The following is a 25,740-nucleotide window of genomic DNA, read 5'->3' on the forward strand; positions in this document are numbered from 1 at the left end:
GCTGGAGTCTACATTGTCGTCCTTCTCGGGCTGCTCAGATCGTTCATAGTTCTGTTGCTTCTTCGGCTTCCACTTCACAGTTAACAACTGATTCGACTCCAACACCTTCCTATACTGACTTTCTGAAATGGTTTGAGGATCGTTAGGCTTCTGGTTCCACTGCTACCATTGCAGACGTTGGTACTTCCTTTGCTGGCATATCTCATTTTTCGGGTCCTTGGGTTCTTGATTCTGGGGCCACCGATCATATCACTGGTAATAAATCCCTTTTTTCCTCTCTCACTACTTCTGGTAATTTACCAATGGTCACTATGGCCAATGGTTCCCAAACTCGATCCCAGGGTATGGACATTGTTCATCCTTCTTCATCTCTTTCCATTCATAATGTTCTTTGTGTTCCCGGAGCTCCTTTTAATTTATTGTCGATAAGTCAACTTACTCGATCTCTCGATTGTGTCATTTCTTTTACTAACAAGTCTGTTTCCTTACAGGACCGGAGTACGGGGAGGATGATTGGCTTCGGATGTGAATCTCATGGCCTATATCGGCTTCAACAACCATCTTTTGTTGGTTCGGCGGCGGCATCTCCACTTCTTATTCATGCTCAGTTGGGACATTCAGGTTTTAATAAGTTGAAACAGTTACATCCTAGTCTTTCTCATTTAGAGTCTTTGTCTTGTGAGTCGTGTCAATTAGGTAAGCATGTTCGTAGTTCTTTTTCTCCTCACATTGAGAGTCAGGCTATGTCTCCTTTTGCTTTGGTTCATTCTGATGTTTGGGGTCCGAGTCGTGTTTCTTCTATAATGGGGTCAAGGTATTTTGTTACTTTTATAGACGATTTTTCCCGTTATACATGGTTATATCTAATGAAAGATCGTTCAGAGTTGTTTTCTATTTTTGAATCCTTTTTCCAAGAAATAAAAACTCAATTTGGTACTTCCCTTCGAACTTTGCAAAGTGATAATGCACGCGAGTATTTATCTACTCAGTTTCGTACCTTCTTGACATCTCATGGTGTGTTGCATCGCACGTCTTGCCCTCATACCCCTCAACAGAATGGGGTTGCAGAACGCAAGAATCATCTCTTTGAGACCACTCGGACTCTTCTTCTCTATTCTCATGTCCCTCATCAGTTTTGGGGTGATGCTGTACTTACTGCGTGTTATCTTATCAATCGCATGCCTTTATCCACTCTCCAGGGTAAAATACCTCATCAGGTACTTTATCCACATCAGTCTCTTTATCCTTTCCCACCTCGGGTCTTTGGTTCTGTATGTTTTGCTCATGCTCTTGATCCCGGCATTGACAAACTCTCTCCTCGATCTCATAAGTGTGTCTTCCTTGGGTACCCACGGTCTCAGAAAGGGTACAAGTGTTATTTTCCTACTCTTCGTCGGTACATCTCTGCTGATGTCACATTCTTTGACTCAGTTTCTTTTTTTGGGCCTTTCGCTTCACAGGCCGAGGTTTCTCCCTCTCCACCTGCACTAGTAACTATCTTTTGTCCTCTGGAGGCGCCTCTATCACCTCCAGCCTCATCTCCTCCTTTACAGGTTTATCAACGTCGTCCTCGTTCTGCTTTGCCGCCGACCAACATTGACACTGTCGTGGGCACATCCTTGGAGCCAAGTCCTTCGCCGTTTCCTCCGGTCCCATCTCCTGACTCTGATGTTCCTATTGCACTTCGAAAGGGTATGTGTTCCACTCGTAATCCTTCTCCTCACTATGTTTCTTTGAGCTATCATCGTCTTTCTCCATCCTATTATTATTGTCTGTCTTCCTTGTCGTCTGTTTCTCTTCCAAAGACTGCAGGTGATGCCTTTGCCCATCCAGGATGGAAACAGGCTATGCTTGATGAAATGAGTGCCTTACAGAGCAGTGGGACTTGGAACCTCGTTCCTTTATCTCCTGGGAAGTCAGTGGTTGGTTGTCGATGGGTGTTTACAGTGAAAGTTGGTGTAGATGGCACGGTTGATCGGCTTAAGGCTCGTCTCGTTGCTAAAGGCTATACTTAGGTATTTAGATTGGATTATGGAGACACTTTTTCTCCTGTTGCCAAGATGTCTTCTGTGCGTCTTTTCCTGTCTATTGCTGCAATTTGCCATTGGCCCCTTCATCAATTGGACATAAAAAATGTATTCTTACATGGTGACCTGCTCGAGGAAGTCTACATGGAGCAACCTCCGTGTTTTGTTGCTCAGGGGGAGTCTTTTGGACTTATGTCGCTTGCGAAAATCTTTATATAGTCTCAAGCAGTCACCCAGAGCATGGTTCAGTAGATTTAGTACCGTAATTCAACAGTTTGGCATGACTCGAAGCGAGGCTGATCATTCTGTCTTTTATCGCCACTCATCTACTGGTTGTATCTATGTAGTGGTTTATGTTGATGATATTGTCATTACAAGTAATGATCATCTTGGGATTTCACAAATAAAATATCTTTTCAAACATTTCTAGACAAAGGATCTCGGCAAACTCAAATATTTTCTAGGGATAGAAGTGACACAGTCTAAAGATGGGATCATTATATCTCAAAGGAAGTATGCAATGGATATTCTGGAAGAAACAGGAATGTTAAATTCAAAGACAGTCGACAATCCCATGGATCCTAATGTCAAGCTCCTACCAAATCAAGGGGAGCCTCTTTCAGATCCTGAACGGTACAAACGATTAGTAGGGAAACAAAGCTACCTTACTGTCACTCGTCCGGATATCTCATTTGCAGTAAGTGTAGTAAGTCAGTTTCTCAACTCTCCGTGCAAAGAACATTGGGATGCCGTGACTCGCATTATTCGATATATCAAGGGTGCACCGGAAAAGGGTCTTCTATATGAAGACAAAGGATATACTCAAGTTGTGGGGTATTTTGATACAGATTGGGCAGGATCTCCCTCTGATAGAAGATCTACTTCTGGATTTTGTATATTTGTCGGAGGTAATTTTGTTTTTTGGAAAAGTAAAAAACAGAATGTTGTGGCAAGATCCAGTGCAGAGGCAGAATATCGAGCTATGACTATAGTCAGTCAAGAACTTATATGGTTAAAACAGTTGCTTCAGGAACTAAGGTTTGGAGAGGTTACACAGATGTCACTCATATGTGATAACCAACCAGGCCACTATGCATATTGCCTCAAATCCAGTCTTTCATGAGAGGACAAAACATATTGAAGTTGACTGTCACTTTGTCAGAGAGAAAGTCATATCTGGAGAAATATCTACTAGTTTTCTCAACTCACATGATCAACTAGCAGATATATTCACTAAGTCACTTAGAGGTCTCCGAATTGACTACATATGTAACAAGCTTGGTGCATATGATCTATATTCTCCAGCTTGAGGGGGAGTGTTAGAATAGAATATTTATAAGGGTATTTTTGACTTCTTTGTATATCTTCTTTCCTATATAAAGGCCTAATTCGTGGCTCCCAAGATACGAAATTTTAGGTTTTACTTTGAACAGTATAAATATCAATATGTATAAATGTCATTAATGATATGAGCATGGTAGATCAATTAAGAAGTAAATCACTAGAGTTAGTGTTCTAATAACGCCATTTGATATATGTGCTAAAAGCCCCCCCAGTGGTAGAATACAACAATATAGTGCATCAGTAAATACTGACCATGGGTGATCACTCGCTACCGCACCAGTACTGTGGGCAGTCAATTAGATACTTTGGTACGAGGTTAGATTCAAAGTTTTCACGTTTTAGTTTTTTACTTAATCTGTTTATCATAATTATTTTATTCTGAGTTCACATTTTTTTAGTTAGTTTGACCGACCAACTTAATTCAACTTTTTAAAAAATCATGCTCATTTAATTAGGTATCATGGTAAGGTTAACAGATAAGAGCAATCTAAAAATGAAAATACAAGTATCCACATTTAGAACATCAAATGACATGGAAGGTCAAACAATCTAACGACGCGTATAATTGAAGAGTAATTAGAATATCCAATCTAATTTTTAAAATAATCTTTCCCATCTTAATCCCCATATGGAACCTATGTGAACATGAAATAACATCAATTATTTATCCTATTTAATTATTTTTAAATCCATTTCACTAGTTTAAATATTATTTTAATCCTTTTTCAAAAATAATTATGCAATTTCACATAATCTATTTTATCTGAATATATAACAAGTCGAAGGATAGAATTTACCCACTTCGATATACAACAAAAAGTTTTGAGTGTCACTAGGTCACCGAGTTTCACTTGAACTCATATCTACAAACACAATAAGAAAATAACTCAAAACTCGAAATAATATCCCATAATGATAATAACATGGACATTATCTAAGACTCAAAAGTCAATGTATCAAATTTTGATCTCGCTATCTCAATATATTCCCATGTTCCATATGACAACTATTATTATCGAATAACAAATTTATTATTCTCTATTCAAAACTAGACACCCAACCTAAAATTGAAATAAATACAACAAGAATAAAATCTTATCCTACAAGGTCGGCAAATTTTAAATCTAATAACATAAAATATATACTTCACAACTTTCTTTCGTTGGTACAAGACGCTTGAGTCAATTAAACCTATATAACGAATCTATGCGCTTACTAGTTGGATTTTATCCAAACCTAATTGGACTTCAACTTGATGACCAAATTCTTATTTTAACAATTCAGTTTGTTTATTTTATCAGTATAAAATTTTAGAAAATTTTATTTTTTCATTTATAAAAATCAATATTTAACATCCTCCCACTAAAAGAGCTAAATTTAAGTACTTGAGGAAAATTACCCGGTATCTTCTGGTGATTTCATCTTCATGCTCCCAAGTTGCTTCAAGATTGGAGTGGTACTTTCATCCAACCTTTACGAGGTGAATGCATTTGTTTCATAGTCAATGTTTCTTGCACTTCAATTATATGAACTCAGAATTTTTCGTATGTCACATTAGGCTGGAGTGGTAGCGTGAGATCCTCTAGGATGACGTCAGTGTTGGAATATACTTCCGCAACATAAAAACATGGAAGACATTATACACTTGCTAAGGTTGGGGGTTACACAAGTCGATATACAACTCTACCAATCTGCTCTAGAATTTGAAAAGGTCAAATAAATTTGGGAGCAACATTCCTTTTAAATCAAATCTTTTAACTCTTTTTATTGGTGAAACACGGAGAAATACATGATCACGCACATGGTTCGCAAGAACGGTTGCGGCAGTCATCGCAGACTCTATCGTTCCAATTCCAATATCATTTCACGGAATTGTCATGGTGCGGATTTCTAATAAAAAATAGAGAATTAGAAAGAGAATTAAATAATTGTATAAATTACATTAGTAATAAAATATAAATACATGAAGCCTCAAAAAGTAATACATCAATATATAATTATCATACAATAATAACATTTTGAAAAAAATATAATGAAAATTATACCTTATCAAAGTTGATACCACGAAGAGTGATGGGGAGGAACCAATTCTTCATTATATGCTCATTGAGTATTATGTTGATTAAATTGATCTTCAACATACGAGTATCGATATAAATTAGCATAAAAACGTGTATATAGATATTCATTTGATTGAGTTGATGAAAAATTTTCAAAATTAGATGATTGACTTTGTAATAATGAGAACACATTAAGCAGTTAATGATGTGCTAACAATTCGAGGATGTGCCTAAAACACTAAATAAAATAATAAGAATAAATGATAGACAATCATATCCTAATTCTTCACATAAAAAATCACATTAGTTTTTTCTAACTGACAACTTGGTTACAATCATGCTTATATGTTTTTGAACCACATAAAAATAAATAATTCTTTATAACTTAGTAGATTAGACCAAAAAATTTGAAACCTACCTTAATCAAGATTGTTGGCCAAATATGTTGGAAATGATGATAAAAGAAATCAAACGAATGAGCTATGAACGTAAGCCAAAAATGAGTATGTTCAAATTTCAATATGTTTATGTATGATAGATCGGTAGTCTTGCATTATTTGCAAAATGTTGAAGAAAAGAAGACAATGATACGATGCACGTATCACATGTCTTTTTTCTTTGAATACAACCAAAACATTGAAAAAAATCAATGCAAAGTCAAATTTGCCTTAAATGCAAACAAAATAGTAAAAAAAAAATCCAAGGTCTGTTCCATGTCGTTCCGTTCCATGTCTTTTTTTTTTTGCCGTTATAATGTCCAAGAAGGTTGTGCCATAGCAACTAATGTTATTTATGGGAAATTTGACACCACATGAGGCGCTATCTTGCTTGAACGCCCGTTTTGGTAGTTCCACATTCGTTCCAATGAACCATCATCACACACCAACATCCTCCGTTTTGCAATGTTCTAAATGTCAACTGAGACGACCGCTTAAATGGCGCCTAGGTGGGAAGCAGGTATCAACCTTAGCGCCTTTGCCTTAGGCGGTGCTTTAGGCGGTCAAAGATGAGGTGAGATTTGTGGGCGTGCGAGGCAGCGCGTGAGGTGGTGCGCGAGGTGGTGGGACAACAAAATTTGAAAAACCCAACTCTCTTGCAAAACATAAATAACTCCACAACCCAAGTCACCCACAACTCACCTCTTTTCGCTTCGAATCACCGCTGCGGCTACTCCACTAGGTTAGCTTTTATATATTTCTAGTTATGGATTGAAATCTGAAGTTGTAGCTGTTTCGCCAGATACATTCGTTCCGCTCGTGGACCGACAGTGGCACGAGCATGCTTGTGGTGTTGGTGTGCCGCAATACGTTTGAACGCGTCGCCTAGGCCCAACAACCAGTCCAGATGCGTCACTTGGCTCGGCGACGAGTTCGGACGCGTCACCCAAGCCCGGTGATGGGCGCGAATGCGTTACCCGAACCCGACGACAGTTACTTTGGCTTGGTTGCGGTCTCGGCGATGTGTCACGTACTCATCGTGCGGTCAAGGAGACGCGTCAAACTCATTGTGCTTGCCAAAACAATGATAAGAGGGTCAAAGTTAGGTTTTTAACTTGGGGTTTAATTAAATAACTTTAGGTTAAATAACTCCTAGTTATGATTGAGATAGTTTAAATAGATTTAATTAAAGCCTAATAAAATTATCCCATTAATTTAAGATATATATATATATATATATATATAATTAATTAATGGGATAATTTTATTAGGCTTTAATTAAGTCTATTTAAATATTTAGATTAAAATTTTTATTTTTAGTTAATATATTTTATATTTAAAACAATATCAAACTAATATTGACATGATACGGTACCGAAATTGTATTATTAAAGATTAACGGTGGAAAATGAGAAATAACCGGAGGTGGAATTGAAGTGAAAGTCTAGTGATATTGTTTGGGATAATAGAGTGTTGTATTGCAAAGAAAAAAGTGATTGGATCGCATGTAAATCGTGTAAGAGGCTTGTTAAGATAGTAGTTTATCGGATGAAGCATTATATTATGGGTATTGTAGGACAAGTTGAAGCATGTCTTAAAGCATCCGATGAAGATAAAAAAGAGTAAGAGTTTATCTTGAAAATAGTAATAATAAGAAGCGAGAAAGGGTGGAAGAAGTAAAAGAAGAGAGGGCAGAAGTAAATATAGGTGTTCATATAGTGGACGATGATTGTCAAGTGGAGGAAGATTCTTCTAAAAGAAAGTCAAAGCACCTCGAGCTTATTGATAAGTGGATATCCGTAATCGATTCAACAAAGCAAGACAACATAACATAAATGATTCATTGAAGTTAAAGTTTACAATTGATGTGCATGAGTACCTTGCAAGATGGATTTATTAGGCATGAATTCCTTTTCATGCAATTTGCAATCAATGCTTTAGACAATTTATAGAGGCATTTGGCTCGGGTTACAAACTTTCAAGTCAATATCTTCTAAGAGAGCCATTTTTGAAATAAGAAGTTGAGAGGACCAAATTATCTCTAAAAATGCATGAAGAAAAATGTACGAAACATGGAAGTTTAATTATGACTGATGCATGGACGGATCGCAAGAGGAGAAGCATTATGAGTTTATGTGTTAATTGCAACTAGACACTTCATTCCTTGGTTCTATTGAAGATTCTATGGAGGCACACACGGGGTTTACATCTTCAAGTTTTTAGAAAAATACATAATTGAAATTGACCCTCAACATGCTGTTCAATTAGTGACGGACAATCCGACAAATAATGACGGCGACGAATTGTTGAAGGTTACACAACCTTAAATTTTTTGGACCTCTTGTGCGACTCATACAATCAACCTCATGCTTGAAGCACTTGGAAAGCTACCGAAATCTGGCAGAACGAATGAGAAAACAAAGGCCCTAACAATACCCAGGATGCTAGATTTGCTATTTTTAACCTTGGAAAGTCTCAAAGACAAGAACGATTAATTGAGACTTATGTTTACATCAAAGAAGTGGAGCAAAACAAAATTAAGGAGTAGCGTGAAAGGGAAAGCGACAGTAACAAGTATTTCTTTTTGGAATGGTGTTTCTTTGGCTTTGAATGTTTTCACCCCTTTAATCTTTTTATTGGGCCCACTTAAACAAGTCAAGGAAGAGATTAGAAAGACTTTCAACAAAGAAGAAAATGTCACCCCTATTTTGAAGATTATTGATGAGAAGTCTAAGGGTTGACTTGATAGTTTTTTGCATTATGCCGCTTATTTGTTGAATCCGATTTTTTACTTCAAAGATCCAAGGATATAAAATTACACATGTTATGAATGAGTTCTTGAATTGCGTTGAGGGAATTTTTCCTACCGACAAGGATATGCAATCCACCATTTCTAATGATGAATTGTTGAAGTATAAAAGTACATCCGAAAACTTTGGAAGAAAATGGCAATCGCGACATATGAGAAGGTGATTGTGTACCATGACTTTGATCTTGGTACATCTCTTTCTTTATATTTATTCACTAACACACGTCTCTTTTACCTATTTTTTGATTTATTATTTTCTGATTCTTTATATTTTTTAAGTTGGATGATGGTCTAATTATGGTGGTGACACGTCAAATTTTAAAAAAAATGACAATGAGATTTCTCTCTGAGATTTGCTTCTATCCTCAAGCTAGTAAAGTTCAAGGTTGGCTTGTTGATGTTGGTGATGAAGATGAGGTCGAGCCGGGTTCGGGATTTATTTGGAAAATGGTGGCGATGCCTCGGGAGCGTATGAAGTGCTACAACCAAGGAGTGCAAGGAACATCCTCATTATAGAACTTGATGAGGATTTAGATATATCGGAGGAGAATGACGATGTTGATTTTGAGTCCAATGATGAAAAAATTATGGATGTAGTTGATGGTGCATGTGTAAATGATTTAGAAGATTAGTTATGTTTAGTCTAATCTTTGTCTACATGTAATTTTAAACTTAGATTTTTGGTAAAAGTAATAATATTACTTTTTTAGTATTAATATGGTGATAAATTTTTATTAATTATTTTGTTGGTTGTATTTATATATTCATTTGTACTTTATATAAATTATATTGTATTAAGCTTATTGATACATAAATATCATAAAGATAAATAATTATTTATAATATTATGTATAAAAATAGTAAAAAAATTTCAACCGCTACTGCATTTACAACACTACTTTTTGTTTGTTGACTTTGAGCAGTCAACAATCTTTGTCTAATAATTCATACTAGTTCAGAATTTGGTTGAATACTCTATCAGCTCAAGAGTTGATGCTCTCCAACCTCCTCCCATGAGGTAGGAGAAATACATGCTCTATCATAGTGTCTTAAATGATGGTATTTGGATAGTAGACCAATAACTATTATTATATGCAAACTTTATCAAATGTACGCGATCCTCCTAACTATAAGTGAAATCTAATGTACATATCTTATTGGAGATCCTACAAAGCCTAGATGCTCTCTAACTTAGTTTGAGAGTGAAAAAGAAGTGCTAAAGTGAAGTTCAATACCCAATGCCTTTTGAAAACTGCAAGAATCATAAAGTGAAAGGCGGGTCTCGATCGGAAATGATACCAAGGGGAATACCATAGAGTCCGGTGATCTCTTTGCAATATAACTCTGCTAGATGGTCTAAAGAGTCTGTCTTACAGATTGGTAGGAAATAAGTTGATTTGGTCAATTGATCGATGATCACCCAAATCGAATCATTTCTCCCCGAATCCTCACTAATTTTGTGGCAGAGTCCATAATAATATGCTCTCATTTCTATTTGGCACTACGATCTTGTAAAATAACCTTGGTATATTGGTCTCTTTGATTGCACAGGCTCTATTTGTTGAGTGAATTAAGGAAAATTAGATGGGAGATCGATATCTCAGATTTATAGCTAGTGAGTTAGAGTTAGACCCGAAATTAGAATTTTCTCGTGATGTGGATGATCCATTCATGAACATTTGCACGAATTCAACATTGGCGGACAACCTAACGCAACCCCTCACCCTTTCTCATTAGAGCTTGGGATCGGCTATGGCGGGCTTAAGATAGGATATGATGAGTTATTTGAAACTAAGAACTTTAAATATTCAAGATCATTTTTATAAAATAATAGAGGGATTGAGAGAGATATCTTACCTATAATACAAGTACGATAATTGAAATGGAGAACATTAGGTGTTCTATGTGATCGTAAAGTTAAATGAAAGTTATATAAAGCGGTTGTTAGATCTGCTATGTTATATGGAGCTGAATGTTGGACTATGATTCAAACACATGAGTAGAAGATGAGAGTTGCATAGATGAGGATGTTAATGTGGATGTGTGGATATACATGATGAACAGATTAAGAAATGAGAACACTAGAGAGAAAATTGGAGTTTTATCTATTAAGGGAAAACTCGAGAGATACTTTTAAGATGGTACAAACATGTACTTGGACGACCAATAAATTCTCTAGTTAGGTGATGTGAAACTATGACAAATATGCACATCAAATGAGGAAGACTAAAAAAAACTTGATTAATAATAATAAAATAATATAGAATTTATTTAAATATAGGGGATAGAGTCCAATGGCATAGAAGAATTCATATAAGCCGATTCTATCTAATAGGATAAGACTTGGTCGTGGATTAATCTCTTTGGTTTTGGTTATGAGGCAGGTTGTGCGTTTCTAAGATACACCCGATTAAGAAAAATCTCCTTTGAGAAGCACATTAATCGAAATTTACAGTCCATAGTCCATTCTGGTGGTAATCGAATGTATCGAAATTTGAAGTGGTCTTATTGGTTTAAGGGTATGAAAAGAGATATTGCAGAATTGCTTAACTTGATATTTAGTTTGCCAACAAATTAAGGTAGAATACTAAAAACAAGTCGGTTTATTTCAAAAGATCGCATTGCCAGAATAGAAATAGGAGCACATACCAATGATTGAAATATCGTTCCGTGCTAGGTGGCACATACGATTTTTACCGTTTCAACAAGGGAACAAAATCGTCACAACAAGCGCGATAATTTCACATGCATCACACAGGAGGAATCAAGCGTGATAGAAGGAATTGCGACAGACGCGTCAAATCAATTTCTTCTGTCAATCGATTAATAAAAAACCCGTTATATAATGTAGGGGAGGTTGCGACAAAGGTAATCGGCTAGCAATCAGTAGGAGGTAGCGACGAGACGACAACGAGGCGACCACTCTCCGAATAGGTATGATTTCAATATGAGCATAAAGTGAGCGAAGGCGTCGCGGAGATGTCATGGGATGCCTCCGGCGCCTCTGGAAGCATCGCAGGACCAAGGTGTCCTGGAGGTGCCTCTGACCCCTCTTCGCAAAGGCCCAAGATGCCCCGGACGCCTCTGACCACGCTTTGCACAAGCAAAATTTTGAGAATCTTTACGAGCATTGAAGAAGAATATTGATGGAGAATTGATGTCTTGAGGTCCGATCTCGAGGTTCTTTTATATGCCTTGATCGATAGACCAATAAACCTCTTTCGATCGACTGGACTTGGTCATACCTGATCTCCATGGTCAAGTTCAGCGTGATTTGAATCAAGCGACGTGATCTCGTCGTGATCATGTTTATCGGTCAACCAGAACCTTTTTGGTCGACAGAACCAAGCCATGTCACCGATTCGAGTCCGAACCTAGTCAACTGAACCCATTTAAACCCAATCGGTTTTTCAATCTATCAAACCCATTCGGTCTATCGAATTGATTTTTCAATCTACCGAACCAACTGTTCATTGACCGGATTGGTACGGTCCAGTTCGACCTTGGTCAAGTCCGATTCACTTTGGATTTCTTTCAGCTTCATCCGGTTTTGTTTGTCTGTTTTTTGTTTTGCTTTCAATTCTAGGTTCTTGCAAAACACAAGCAAACATATAAGTCTAATCTTGTAAGCTTACCTGACTTACTAGGCTTATCTTTTGCTTAGAATTTACTCATCTAAGACTTCTCACCACCTAGGGCTTACTCTCCCAAGATTTTTCTTTGTCAAGCTTCTGATCATCCTTGACCTGCTTGAACTTGTCACTTGTCAGACATTCGGTCATCCTCGACCTGCTTGGACTTGCCACTTGCTACTTGCCACTTGCCAGACATCCGTTCATAGGTGACTTTCATAGGTGACCGCCCCTTGTAAAACATTCGATCATCCTTGACCTGCTTGGACTTTTGTTAGTCATCCGGTCAATCTTAACTCGACTAGAGTTTTTTTTAAACTCACTTTCAAACATATAGTCCTATTTAGATCAACTCTTGATCAAAATTTGACGAGACATTGGCATATTGTCAAATATTAAAACCTTGGATGTTGATTGCACCAACTTGTAAAGTCTCTAAACTTAAAGGATGATTTACAATATGGCGATTAGATCTCATATGTTCTATGAAGTTGAATATTGGGATATAAAACTAGTATATGGGCGGGATAAGAAATAAGAACATTAGAGAAAAATCGGTGACAAAGGAAATCTCAAAGAAACAGATTTAAGAAGATATAGACATGTACTTAGGTGACCAATAAATTTTCCAGTTAGACAATGTGAGATCATGACAAATACACATGGTTATCAAGGAAGAGGGAGACTAAAGATGACTAAGCAACGAAAATAGGATAAAATTTATTTAAATATAGATGATTATACAGTAGAAAATTATGCTTAATGACGTAAGAGGATCCATATAGTCAGCCCCACTTAGTGGGATAAAAGCTTAGTAGTTGTTGTTGTATTATTTTTTAGTTGTTACATGCATTTCAATTCACTTAGATACACACCAAATAGTACTTTGTTTCTGAAGATGTGCACCACTTGTGTGTGGATCTGCAGAGTGTAAAGCATTAGAATATGATGTCTAGGAAAGAGATTGTACATTTTATTCTTAGAAAAGATGAGTGCAGAAGATTTCTATAAACAAAAGACAAAATGGTTGGTATCACAGTATTATTTTCCTAAAACATGATCTAGCCAAGTATAGAGAGAATATATTGCTGGAATATGTTATGATTGGACTGGAATATGTCATGCATGGAATTCACAGATGTTATTATGATAATATTATGGTGCTATACGTTTAGTCCAAGGTTATTTTTACATATTTATTCTTAAACAATAAATTTTGCATTGTAGAGCCACAAGGACTTCTCAGGCGATCACATCAATGCATTTGTTTGTGACCTTACAATACATAATCTCAGTGAGATAATAGCACCTGCTTCAGTGGACATTGTAACCATGGTAAGTGAATATTGGCTCTAAAGGCTTTTGTATAATAATTCTTTGGAGATGCTACTCTCTTTCTTTTGTTGTTAATATTCAAATTTGTTTATCTTTCCTTAAGATTTCTGATTTAGGATTCCTCTAGCAGCCAAACTTCTGACACCTTAAATAGATTTTTGTGCTTTCTGCAGTTTCTCCTGAAAAGATGCCTTTGGTGTTAGACAATCTCAGGAGGGTTCTTAAAGTAAGTTTTTTTTTCTGAGTTGGTCATGTTGAAAGAACAAAGATTATTCCATCACAGTCCTTGATCACCTCTAACTTCCTGCATCACTTATTTGCAGCCAAATGGCCTTGTACTCTTCCGTGATTATGCAACTGGTGATCTTGCACAGGTAAGTCAATGTTAATACTTAACTATAGTATGTGCATTCATTTTTTTAAAAGAAAAATTGTTGTGGATTATACTATTTAGCATTTATAAGCACTTTTTTCACATTAAAGAAAATTATGAAAACATATTTGAGGAAATTATTTAGGTCAATCTAGATAGCCTAGGATGGAACCCATCACATTATTGCTCGACATAAAAACTGACTGGAAAATATTTTCCAAGATATTTTAAAGATCTATTGTTTAATAAAATACAAAGTATATTCTTAAGTATGGAAAACCATATCCAGTTAGAAATTTACACAAACCTTCTTCTATTGTTTCATAAATGGAATTAGGTTAGCTCCCACGGGCCGGCGATACTGAGCTATTTGGGAAGAGCAATATCATCTTTTGCTTCAATAAATGGAATTAGGTTTATGAAAGACATATTGTTACTCTTTACTTAAATAGAGAAAGCCTATTATAAAGCCATAAAGATTAAATACCACGTCAAGCATAGGAAGTCTTTCATGTAGCTCCAGATTGTAAATACTACCATGAGCATGAAATTTCACAAACAAAAAGCATGCAACACAAGTGGAAAAAAAAGAAAATATTCAAAAGTTGAACCGACTTCAAGACAACCTGCAACATCTCTACCCCACTTAAAATCAACGAACCCTTGACTAAATTGTCTAACTTAACTCCACCAAGTTTTATGATGGCTTAGTTTCTTTAAGAGGCTTCTCTAACCTAAAGGCAACCAAGATCAGTATCTCCTCTAGTGATCCTTTTGAGGATCACTAGATTTGAACTTAGAAGAATTTCTTTACGACTTACCCTAAGAACATGATATTTGTGAGCAAGCTCAATACTCATAAGCTTGAGCACTAATGAATTTGACTTGCTAACCTTCATAAAATTCGTGAATAATTCATGAATAGTTTTTTTTTGTTAACTTGTATAAAGATAGATTATGCTCTTATTTTTAATTTTATAGTCAAATACATAAAACATTATAATGCAAATCTTATAAATTTTTTAATTTCATATTATTTATAATATGTTAAAATTGTGAGATTTGCATATTTTAACTAAATACAGTAATATCTTGTGTTGAACTTTCTAAAAAGCTCGAGCTTGATTATGGATTTGAACTTTTAAAATTTTTAATAAACAAGTTTAAACTAGTTCTTCAAGACAAATTAGCAAACTTAAATGCTGATTTTGGCTTGGCTTATTTACAATCCTACCTTGTAAAGGCCTCAATAAGAATGTCTTACGCTTCACACTGCCTGACTGGAAGAGTAAATTGAACAAAATAAGCATAATGAAATAAGAATGTAAAACAACTTTACAATTAATTAACTTGTTGATCCTTTCATTGATTTATATCCTTTTGTAATCTATATAAGATTATTATAGAGCATATGATAATATAATAAATTATTCTCGTGCATTCATTTCACTCAATTTGTTTTGTAGAAAAGGACCTTGCCCACTTTATTGAGTTGTATTGTACTAAAATTTAATTTTAATGCTTGGTTATTTGACTTGTCAACTTATTTAAATAATAGTTTGATTTCCAAACTAGAGGATTTGCTATCTCATCGGGGACATTTGAGCCTCTACGTTTTCTGATGTTGACTATTCTTTCAGTCTTTATGTCTATGGTCTCATCACTAATACTTGAATTTCAAACACTAGGATAACAATGGATTTGCAAAGAGAGTTCTTGGAAATCATAATGTTTATTTTCTTATTATAAGGCACGACCAAAACTTAGTTGCTCAAGAATGAAGAAATCGATGAAATACAATTATTCCTAACTCATTGAAAGGGATGATCAAACAGAAGGGTGATGCTTTAAAAACCTTTCTTGAAGGTTAAAACTAATGCTTTTACAACAATTTCTTTTCCATTCAAAAGAATGTCCAATTTGAAGCATAAATTGTAGATGTTGACAACTCATCTTGAGGTGACTTCTTCTTGGTAGAAGGGAGAACGACGCAATTCAACTTAGAAAATTTTAAATTGGAAATTTTATAGGTTTTAGAAGTTGGGGCTTTATTTTGGTTGTCATAGAAATTATGTGATTTTAATTATTATTTTGGAGAATAAGTTATTTGTAGAATAGGTCCACGTTTGGTTAAATTATTTTAGAAATCAAATAATTTTTACTGTGATTTTGAGGAGAATTATTCATGATGATTGGAGTCTTTAAGAGATATCCCGATCCCTCTTGTTTTCTTATCTTCCAGTTACGGAATTTGTTTAATCCTCTTTCTGAATTTTGATTCTTCATGTGAGATTGTGTATCTCAGTGCTGCATCACATGCTTGAATGGTGTAACAGTCTGTTGTTTCTTCATCAGGGAATGACTGGAGAAGTTTTTTCTTTTTTGATTTTTTAAGTTATGTAATCAATAAGCCAACCCCACCTAGTGGGAAAAGGCTTGGTTGTTGTTGTAAGTTATGTAATCAATACTATCGTACAGGAAAGGCTGATTTCCAAGGAGCAGGAGATCAGCGAGAACTTTTTTGTCAGAGGTGATGGAACAGTGAGTTGTACAATTCAATTTTTACATCTACTTGACAGTCTCGATTTCTTTTTTATTACTAACACTATTTACAACAGCGTGCTTATTATTTTACCAACAAGTTCCTGGTAAGCCTGTTCCAGCAGAGTGGGTTCAATGTGGTCAATGTTCGTATCTGCAATAAGCAAGTGATGAACCGTTCACAGGAACTAGTAATGAATAGGTAGGGATTAGAGTCTATTTTGCTATGCATCAAGAAGGAATATTTCTGTGGTTATTGTATTCAAGTTCTTTTGTGCATCATTAAATTGTGATAATGTTTGTTCTTAAAGCTATATGCCTCTGCACCAGTGGTAGTTTTTTATTGAAGTTGGATGATCTTAATGGTTATTTGTCTAATGAGTTTCATGAGATGTCCATTCAGGATACATGTTCAATAGTGATTTTCTATAGAAATCTTGTTCAAGCGTTGCAATGATAGAAACAAATATTTTTTACCATGATACCGTGTTCTAGTTTATATTCATTAATCTTTGGCTGCATGACCTATTAATTAGATGAGGAATTAACCATTAACTCCATTTATCTTTGTCTTTTGATCATGTGCAACTTTTTGTTTTTTATTTTCTATCTCCCTCTCTTTTGGAGTAACTATTAGTTTGGTATTAGTTTGGCGGATTATATAATCGTCTACTGATTTATTTTTCTACAAATTTCAATCACATCCGTTTAAAAGTTTTTTTCCTAGTGGGTTTCTTTAATTTCATATTAATTCAATGTTTTTACTTCTTGGAAGACTAGTCCCATTTAGAATAATACTGTTACTGCTTATCTTCAGTCTGTTTTAATTGCACAACTTTGTGATCCTTGTACCAGGAGATGGATTCAAGCTGTCTTCTCCAATAAACCTACTGAACAAAACAATGAACCCATCATTCATAATTATTCTAACAATTATGGCGATGCTGAGGTTGACATATCTGGCAGTGTCGCTGATCTGTTTTGTTTGTCATCATCTGCTGATGAGGTAATTCTCAACACTCTGGTGGACTTGGAAACTAGTGAAACCTAATTTCACGAGCCAGCAAAGTCTTTTTACAAATAACTGTATACCTTTTACCACTTGGTGAAACTATTTCAATGCAAGAAACAGGTTATCAAGATTGAAGTTAAAGGCTGCAGCTTCAGGATAAAAGCACTGACGAAAGAATACCAACATACTTGCAAATCCACGGGGCTCATGTTGTGGGAATCAGCTCGTCTAATGTGCAACATAATTGCAGAAAACCCTTCAATTATTGTAGGAAAGAGGATGCTGGAATTGGGTTGCGGTTCTGCTGGTATCTGCTCAATGATTGCTGCTCAGCATGCAGAAGTGGTAGTTTCTACCGATGGGGATACAGAAGCTCTTAGTCTCCTAAGAGAGAACATTTCCACAAACTTGCCGAAGAATTTGCTTAATAAAATTGTTATTAATAGATTGATCTGGGGGAACATGGAGGATGTTCAAGCCATCAAGGATTTTGGTTGCTATGACAGAGGTTTCGATATAATAATAGGAACTGATGTAACTTACAGTTATGGTGCTATTTCACCTCTGTTCGAGACTGCAAGAGAGCTGATATGTAGCCAGGAAAATGATAATCACAAACCAGCTCTTGTCCTATGCCACATTGAGAGAAGAATCAATGAAGACTCAATAGTTTCTACTGCATCAACCTTTGGTTTTAAGCTTGTTGATAGGTGGGTGAATGGCATCCATTCAAGTGATGGTATCATAAGATCTTGGTTCTCGGAAGGTGATAATTACATGAGCTTTTTCAGAAACACGCCCTTGACTATCTTGTATTTTCATTCCTGAGAGACAATTTTGACTGCTTTATGAATCATTCATTAAATGGTGAGTTTTTAGGATACAAGTCATTTCATTTTCATTGATATCAATTTTTTATTGTTTTGATATGTAATCTATTTTCACAATAGCAGGCTCTCTAATTGTCATGATGGTAGTACAAGTTGAGACGAGACAACACGAAGCAAAGTCCGTTTGGTTTTAATGAAAAATGTTGACTGAAGAGAAGATTCAAGCCCATGATTTTATGAGGGAGATCAGGTTCATATTGTTATTTTGTCATTGTTTATTTCTTTATTCTCAATGTTACGTGATGGAAATGACTAAATTTGATTGGCATATTTTCCCCTGATAAAATCTTCTAATGATTTGAATTGGACTTATAAAATTATTCAGGCCTATAAATAAATTGGCCCAACAGATATTCCAACTCTGAACAAAGCATGATATCCACTATGAGTTTTGCAATACCATATCATAGTTTTGTGATACCACATCTTTCTGAAATTTGTTTTTTTTAATCATTCAAAAACCTGAGGTTAATCCATTATTTTAACCAGCCATGCTATTACAAAACTGAACTGTAGTTCCCTTCAGTTCGCCATGCCATGTGTGTGCCTGCTCCACACTCTGCATCACCTTCATATGTGCTGCCAATCATGACGGTGTGGAGCGAAAGCATGTAGAGCAAATGTGTGAAGGCTAGAATTATGATGAACGCCTCTAGAAGTCTGAGCTAACACCTTCGTGTGTTCCCGGAAATTGTTTTGCATGAAGAATTTGGTTACATATGTATACCGCATGGAATAAATGGAGATAGGAGAAACTAAAGAATAATGTGTAGATTTTTGAGGATGGTTCATGGGATCAAATGAATCTATCGCAATTGACTAGCTCAGTTGGATGCATGCTCGATGAGTTTGAACCAAGGATGTGGATCAGATGATACCAAGGGTGCCGGAGAGGAGCATAACTATAAAGTTCCTTGTTCTAATAGTGTTGACTTCAACTCAAAGAACATAGTTTCAACTCACTTTCATGTCTATCACTACCTAATTCCATATGGAGGCAGTGTGCATACTACAATACATTTCTCATGTTTAATGGATGAAACCATCTTGAGAACCTTCTCAAGGACAAAGTTGGTAATTACACAGCTCACAACACCCAAGTTATTGAAGCTCGTGCGTTGAGGGACAAACTCAACAAAATCTTTCTACAATAGTCTGGTGCATTGTCATCAATGAGCTTGTAAAACTTGTGCTAAAGAGGTTGTTATAATGGGCACCTCTTAGTATAGGTGCCCATAATAACACCAAGATTAACATAGAAGGAAGAAAACGACTTGTGTAGGTGTCGGGAAAAAGAGGCAAATTTGGATAAATTCAATACTATAATCGGAACTGAAATTCCCTATTGTATATCATTCTACTTCTTTTCCTCTTCTTCTCTACGACTCTCATTTTCTTATGAGCTTCCTATTCGCAATCCCTCAAAAAAAAAAAAACAAAGGCATTGTTTCATCGAGAGTTATATTGGTATCTTGTGAATTGAAGCATATAGTAAGTTTTGGATAGAAAAAATGGAAATAGAGTTTTTATTCCTAAAATTATATTTTGTGTATAGTTGTGCAGGAGCACTTAGAATTCTAGATTCATTGATATATAGGGATAGATAAGAGGATTCAAATAGACTCGATCATGGTTCGGAATCGACGGTTCCAAGAATGTCGATCCTTAATCGTCCAAGGTGATTACGGTTCATGGTTCTCAATGGTTAAAAATTATTATTATTTATTTAAAAAATAGTTTTAAATTTATAAATTTATAAAAATTAAAAAGATAAAAAAGGTACTTAAATTTATTTAAGTTATCTATGTATCCCTTTAGGATAGAGAGGAATCAAAGCCCACGTAATTTGCTAAACTTTTTACCCTTATTGTCTTACGAAGTGACATCACTCATTTTCATTTTTCGTTTCCATAGTATAGTTCCTTCGGTACAAAGTCTTCTATCTCGTTATCTTAAAGTTACATTCTTTGTATTTTTTGCAGCTCATTTAATCATCAAGTAATACTTGTGCTTCCAAACAGTCAGGAGACAAAGTAAATCGTCTTTCATCAAATATATTAGTTTTAAAACTAAGCATCTATTCTATAGCAAGCATCTGTTGATACCACCGTAGTTTTTTTTTTTTTTATGATGGAGAGGTTGAGTTTTATGCGACTACCACTGTAGAATATTGATATATGGCTCACTATATCTTTCACCAAAATATAAAAAAAAAAATCATAAAATAACTCTCAAGTTTCTATTTAGAACTTGAGGATCCTCGAACATTTCGTTTGATCTTTAATAAAAGTTATGCTTTTGTTATTTTTAAATTACTATTGCTATTGCTATTTTATATTTTGGATATATTAGTTTTTAATTCATATTTTATATTAGATCTTTATAAATATTATATAAATTATTTCTAGTATTTTTGTATAATATTAGCAAGATTGGGAGAGGAAAAATATTTAAATGGAATTAAATCATAATACCGAACTAGTATTTCATGCAAAATCTTTAATTTAAGTTTATGGTCTAAGCAAATGCAACTAAATAAATATAAAAAATATGATAAAAATATTTTTCTTTTCATTACTAATACAAAATGAGATAAAAAAATCATTTGTAACATATTTATTATTTAAAATTAAAGTTATACTACAAAACTTCATCATAAGTAAATGAGAAGTAGGAAAATTATTATCATTTAATATTTTTAAAATTTCATAAATATACATTCAATTTGGTGTAAAAATAAATATATGTTAGTATTTTTATCATTTTGTGTTAAAAAAATATAATAATTTTTTATATTGAAATGAATCTTATAATAATTGATACGTTGAATTTCAATGTGTTGGTAGATCACGTGTAAATTTTTTGTCTTATTTCATTAATTTTATAAAGTCCACCCCATTATTTGATTATATTAGGATGTGACCATAAATAAAATACTCTGAGTCTATGGTACGATGGTAAAAAATGAGACGGACTCCTTAGGCAACGAGGGCTTAAATCTCATCGAGGCCATATCACATCTAGGCAGTTTAAAAAACTTGTGACATTGGGTCGTCCGCTAAGACCCATTCATACTTCTCGATTTATCTTGATAGTTGGTGGGAAACGTCCCTGGGCTAGGCCGGTCACCTCTAGGATTAGTCGAATCGTAAGAGCGAGATACTTGGATTACAAAAAAAAAAAAAAAAATAGTATACAACCATAAATAAGAAATAGCAATTTTAATTGATTTAATTTATTTTTCTAAATTTTTTTAATTCATCTTGAACACATAAATTTAAAACATTACATGTAGTGAATATGAAAAAATAAATCACTAATAGTAGATTGACAAATAACTTCATCAATACTTACAACATTAAAATGAACATTATCAAATGATATTGAAAATATTTTAGAAGTTAATCTATATTTTTATAAAATTAAACATAATAATTGAGAGATATTGTGAGCAATGTGTGTTTCATTAACAACTCAATATGTTAATAAATGTTTTTGAATTGTCCAGGAGTTATCGATATAATGACAATTCACATCCATATATGAATGAGTTTATCAATCGTCACTCTAAATATCAGAAACATAAATAAATTTTATTATTTAATTTATTAATTTCTTTAATTAAATTTGGTAAGTGTAGTTCAGGAACAAGTTTAACAGATGGGTTAAGTGATTCTCAATAAAAATCTTGAAATGTGCTTTTTGATCAAAACTAAAAGAAAGATATTTGATAGAAATAAATTTAGCTAATAATTCTCTTAATTTATTATTAGAATATTTAAATAAACATGAATCAGTACCTCCACTAGTTGATGTAAATATGGACGATTACATTTAAGAATATGACTCCAAATTTCGTTAGACACTTCGTTTCAACGTGTCACTTCAATAACCCACAATCGTCGCTTGATTGGAATTTATAGATTTTGTAATATTTATATTTTGCACGTAATTCTCCCGGCGGGAAAATATTTTTTTTCAAAATATTTAGTAAAAATAAACGATTTTAAAGATGTATTTCGAATCCTAGGAGTTTTGATACTTGTGTCTTGAACATTGGAAGTTACACTAATGAACTCCGGATTTTTGATATCCAACTGGCATAAAATCTGATTTTTCTGCCAATGTTGTAGGGGATTTTCCCCAATTATACCCTGATCCTTTAGTTTTCGTAAGAGAGGCTTAAACTTTTGTTCAAATGATAGGTTTCTTTTTTTGACTGATATATGAACCATCTCCTTTATTTGAATGTATTCTTCCTCTTCTGATTCCAGTTCTTCAATAGCTGTATTCACAGAGGGTCATGTATTGATAGTTGTTAGATTCTTGTAAAAGGTTACCGTGTTTCCTTCAATCTTTAGTCCTCCATGCATAGCTCTTATGAAGTTGCATCCAATGGTGAATTGAATATTGTCTCCCAGAGTCATAGGGAAACTATAGGTGTAGGGGATTCTAAAAATATTGTCACCAATCATCATACGACCATTCTTTAGCTTCATCTTTGCTGTTTGTTGAGAATTTACCCGACTGAAACTTACTATAAATGTATTTTGTTATAATGACTCTTTTGGAACTGATCTTTGATTAACATAGCAGGTGGTAGCCCCTGTGTCCAATATTGCTTTCAACTTGAATCTTGGAATCCCTGGAATATCCATTTCAACCGTTAGGTTATACAACATGTTTTTTACTAACGTTGGGCTTGGATTTGAAGCTACCGCTTCTTCTATTAACATATGAGCGGCCTCCTCATCTTCTTCCTCAAAATCTTGGAAATCTTTTTGTAATTCTTTTTCCAGTCGCAATGCTTCAAACTGGGACTTAAAATACTTGACTTCCTCCTGCAGTCTTTTCATTTCTTCCTTACGCCATATAATATAATTACGCTATTCATGTATTAGATTGTTAGGATTGAATGGTGTAGCAAGAGCAGGAGTTACTGATACCTCCTTATCAAAGTAGTAGGGTCCGCAGAGATTGCAAACCGTAAGGAAACAATCTGGGCAATGTATTCACGCCCTTTGCACAGTTGCTCATTTACAGCAGGTGCACATGTGAGACTGAGGAGCAAATATCCTCTCATTGTACTTCCATTGATGAAGGCAGTTAGATTGCCCTTCTGTTAGCCGAATTTGTTGCCTATATCCTCCATCCTCTAGGCCAAACATATATATAGAATTTATTTGGAGAGTTTGAAGAGATTGTTGTACCTCATATAAGCTGTCTTCTCCTTCAGATAAGCTGAAGATTGCATCACTCTGAGCCTCCCCTTCTTGTACTGATAGTATATCACAATCTTCTGGAAGGTCTAGTTATTCAAAAATTGCAACTCTCTTTACGTCTCTTTTTTCATTAGGTCAGTCTCTGGCAAAATGCCCTTCTTGTCCGCATAAGTAACATTTACATTTTTTATTTCGTAGTAAATATTTTCTCTTTTCAATTCTTGCATGAGAACTATGGGGTTTACCTTTATAGGTTTTTGATTGCCACACCCCCATTTTCTTAGCTCCAGACTTCTGGTAATAGCTAGGGATAGGAATCTGACTACAGAATGACAGATCTTTTAATGACCTTTTAAATGCAGCATCTTTACACTCTTGTTCCAAGAATTTATGGGCGAAGATGATTCTTGGGAATACTCCCACTGTAAGACCAGGATGCTTTGCTTCAAAAGCTGCCTTAATTCTATTTCCAAGGTCTCCTGGCATTTTAAGCCAAAATTTTTCCGACAATTCTGGTCCTGCATATAGCCTTCCGGTCTTAGCTGCTAACCTCATATAGTCATTAATATACTGGATTATATTTTTTACATTGTCGCAAGATAACTTCTTAAGATCTCTATAAGCGGAGTTCTGTATTTCAGTTGACCCTTGCGTAGGATCTTCTGCAGAGAATACCCTTCTCATTTGAGATAATATATTCTGAGTTCATTCTCTGCCTTCGCTGATAGTTATAAGGGCATCATATTCTGCTGCATAAGTCATCCGCCATTGTATCCAGGTTATCTTCTCAATTTCTCCTAAAAAGTTTTCAATAAACTCTACCTTTTCTTTTATGTTTGAAAATGACTGTGATGCCACAAAGTTCTTTGTAATAGACTCCCATCTATAGAAAGCATCATCAAATAGATTTATCTGCTCAGGGATTACAAATAATGCACCGCTTTGCTGTTGAGCAGAAGGAAGGGTCCATAACTCATTATTCATTCCTCCCTTAAATTTTGTTTTTGGTGGTTGCTGCTCGTAAATTGGTTGAAAAGTAGGAGGGTTTCTTGTTGTATTATCTGCTGGGGGATATCCTGGAGGTCCCATTGCTGTGTCCGTGGGGGGCGATATGGGGATATCATAGTACTGGTAGAGTAGATTTGTTTAGTAGCTGGTGTTACTTCTTTTACCAATCTTCTTAGACAGGGATACTCCATTTCAGCATTGGCGGCGATTAATTCCACAATTTCTTCACATTTTGATGGGATTAATTCAACAAATTGTTCTTGTTTCCCACCACCTTCGCTTGCAAAAAGGGTTGGTCCATTCATTGTCAGAAGAAGTATCCCATTGCGGCTGCTGCTGGGTAGTAATTGTGGATAAGTATTGTATATAGTCCAGACAAGAATGCTCAGATTCCTCATAATCAAGAGTAGGGTCCATGGATCGTGGTACAGAGGCCTCTGGGCTTGTATCCACTACATGGTTTTGCTCAAAATTATTTTGGACTGAGTTATTCTGAACGAGGACTGCTGCTGATTCCCTTGGTAACAGGAGGGAAAATATGTCTTGAGTTATGAAATACCTGGGATCCTACGAAGTAGAGGCTTGATTTTGGGTAGGTATATTAATAGGAAGATCAGTTGACCTGAATCCGTTGCTGCCTCGTTCTATATGACTAAGATGAGGTACTTCATATACTTCTGGAACAACTATTTTCTCAAGTATTACCTGTGCAATCTTTTGCTGTTGAGAAATATAAACTGGGAGGTTAGTTCTATTAAATAAGAGAATTTGTACTTCACCTTGGTAGTCGGAGTCAATAACACCGGCTCCTACTTCTATTCCAGTTTTCCATGCCATGCTTGAACGAGACGCTAGCCTTCCATAATATCCATAGGGAATTTCAATTCTTAGCCAAGTATGAATTAAGTCTCGACCATATGGTTCAATGATTGCTGCATGACTGGCTGATATATCTAGGCCAACAGATCCTTCGGTTTGCCTTGTGGGCGTAACTGCACATGGAGAGATTTTGTTAACTAGAATATGAGGTTCTGTTGTTGAGGAATACCT

General features: G+C 35.1%; 1 protein-coding gene across 5 annotated transcripts in view; it reads left to right on the plus strand.

The window, feature by feature from the left end:
• LOC121985839 overlaps positions 1–18,759 on the plus strand; it is a 36,067-nt gene extending 17,308 nt beyond the window's left edge. Inside the window, exons 6-13 of one of the 5 annotated variants that reach the window (XR_006113277.1) lie at positions 13,537–13,644; positions 13,818–13,870; positions 13,968–14,018; positions 16,496–16,547; positions 16,636–16,760; positions 17,414–17,564; positions 17,691–18,437; positions 18,524–18,759. Coding sequence is in view for 3 of the 5 variants with exons in the window: in XM_042539530.1 (XP_042395464.1) it covers positions 13,537–13,644; positions 13,799–13,870; positions 13,968–14,018; positions 16,496–16,558; positions 16,636–16,760; positions 17,414–17,564; positions 17,685–18,398 (1,284 nt within the window). In the remaining 2 variants the exon portion in view is untranslated. Of the gene's footprint in view, positions 1–13,536; positions 13,645–13,798; positions 13,871–13,967; positions 14,019–16,495; positions 16,559–16,635; positions 16,761–17,413; positions 17,565–17,684; positions 18,438–18,520 lie in introns of those variants that run through there. The other 4 variants (XM_042539530.1, XM_042539522.1, XM_042539536.1 and 1 more) reach the window with 4 other exon arrangements.
• The last annotated feature ends 6,981 nt before the right edge of the window (positions 18,760–25,740 follow it).

The sequence above is a fragment of the Zingiber officinale genome, chromosome 1B, assembly GCF_018446385.1.
Source record: "Zingiber officinale cultivar Zhangliang chromosome 1B, Zo_v1.1, whole genome shotgun sequence".
Taxonomy (NCBI): Eukaryota; Viridiplantae; Streptophyta; class Magnoliopsida; order Zingiberales; family Zingiberaceae; genus Zingiber; species Zingiber officinale.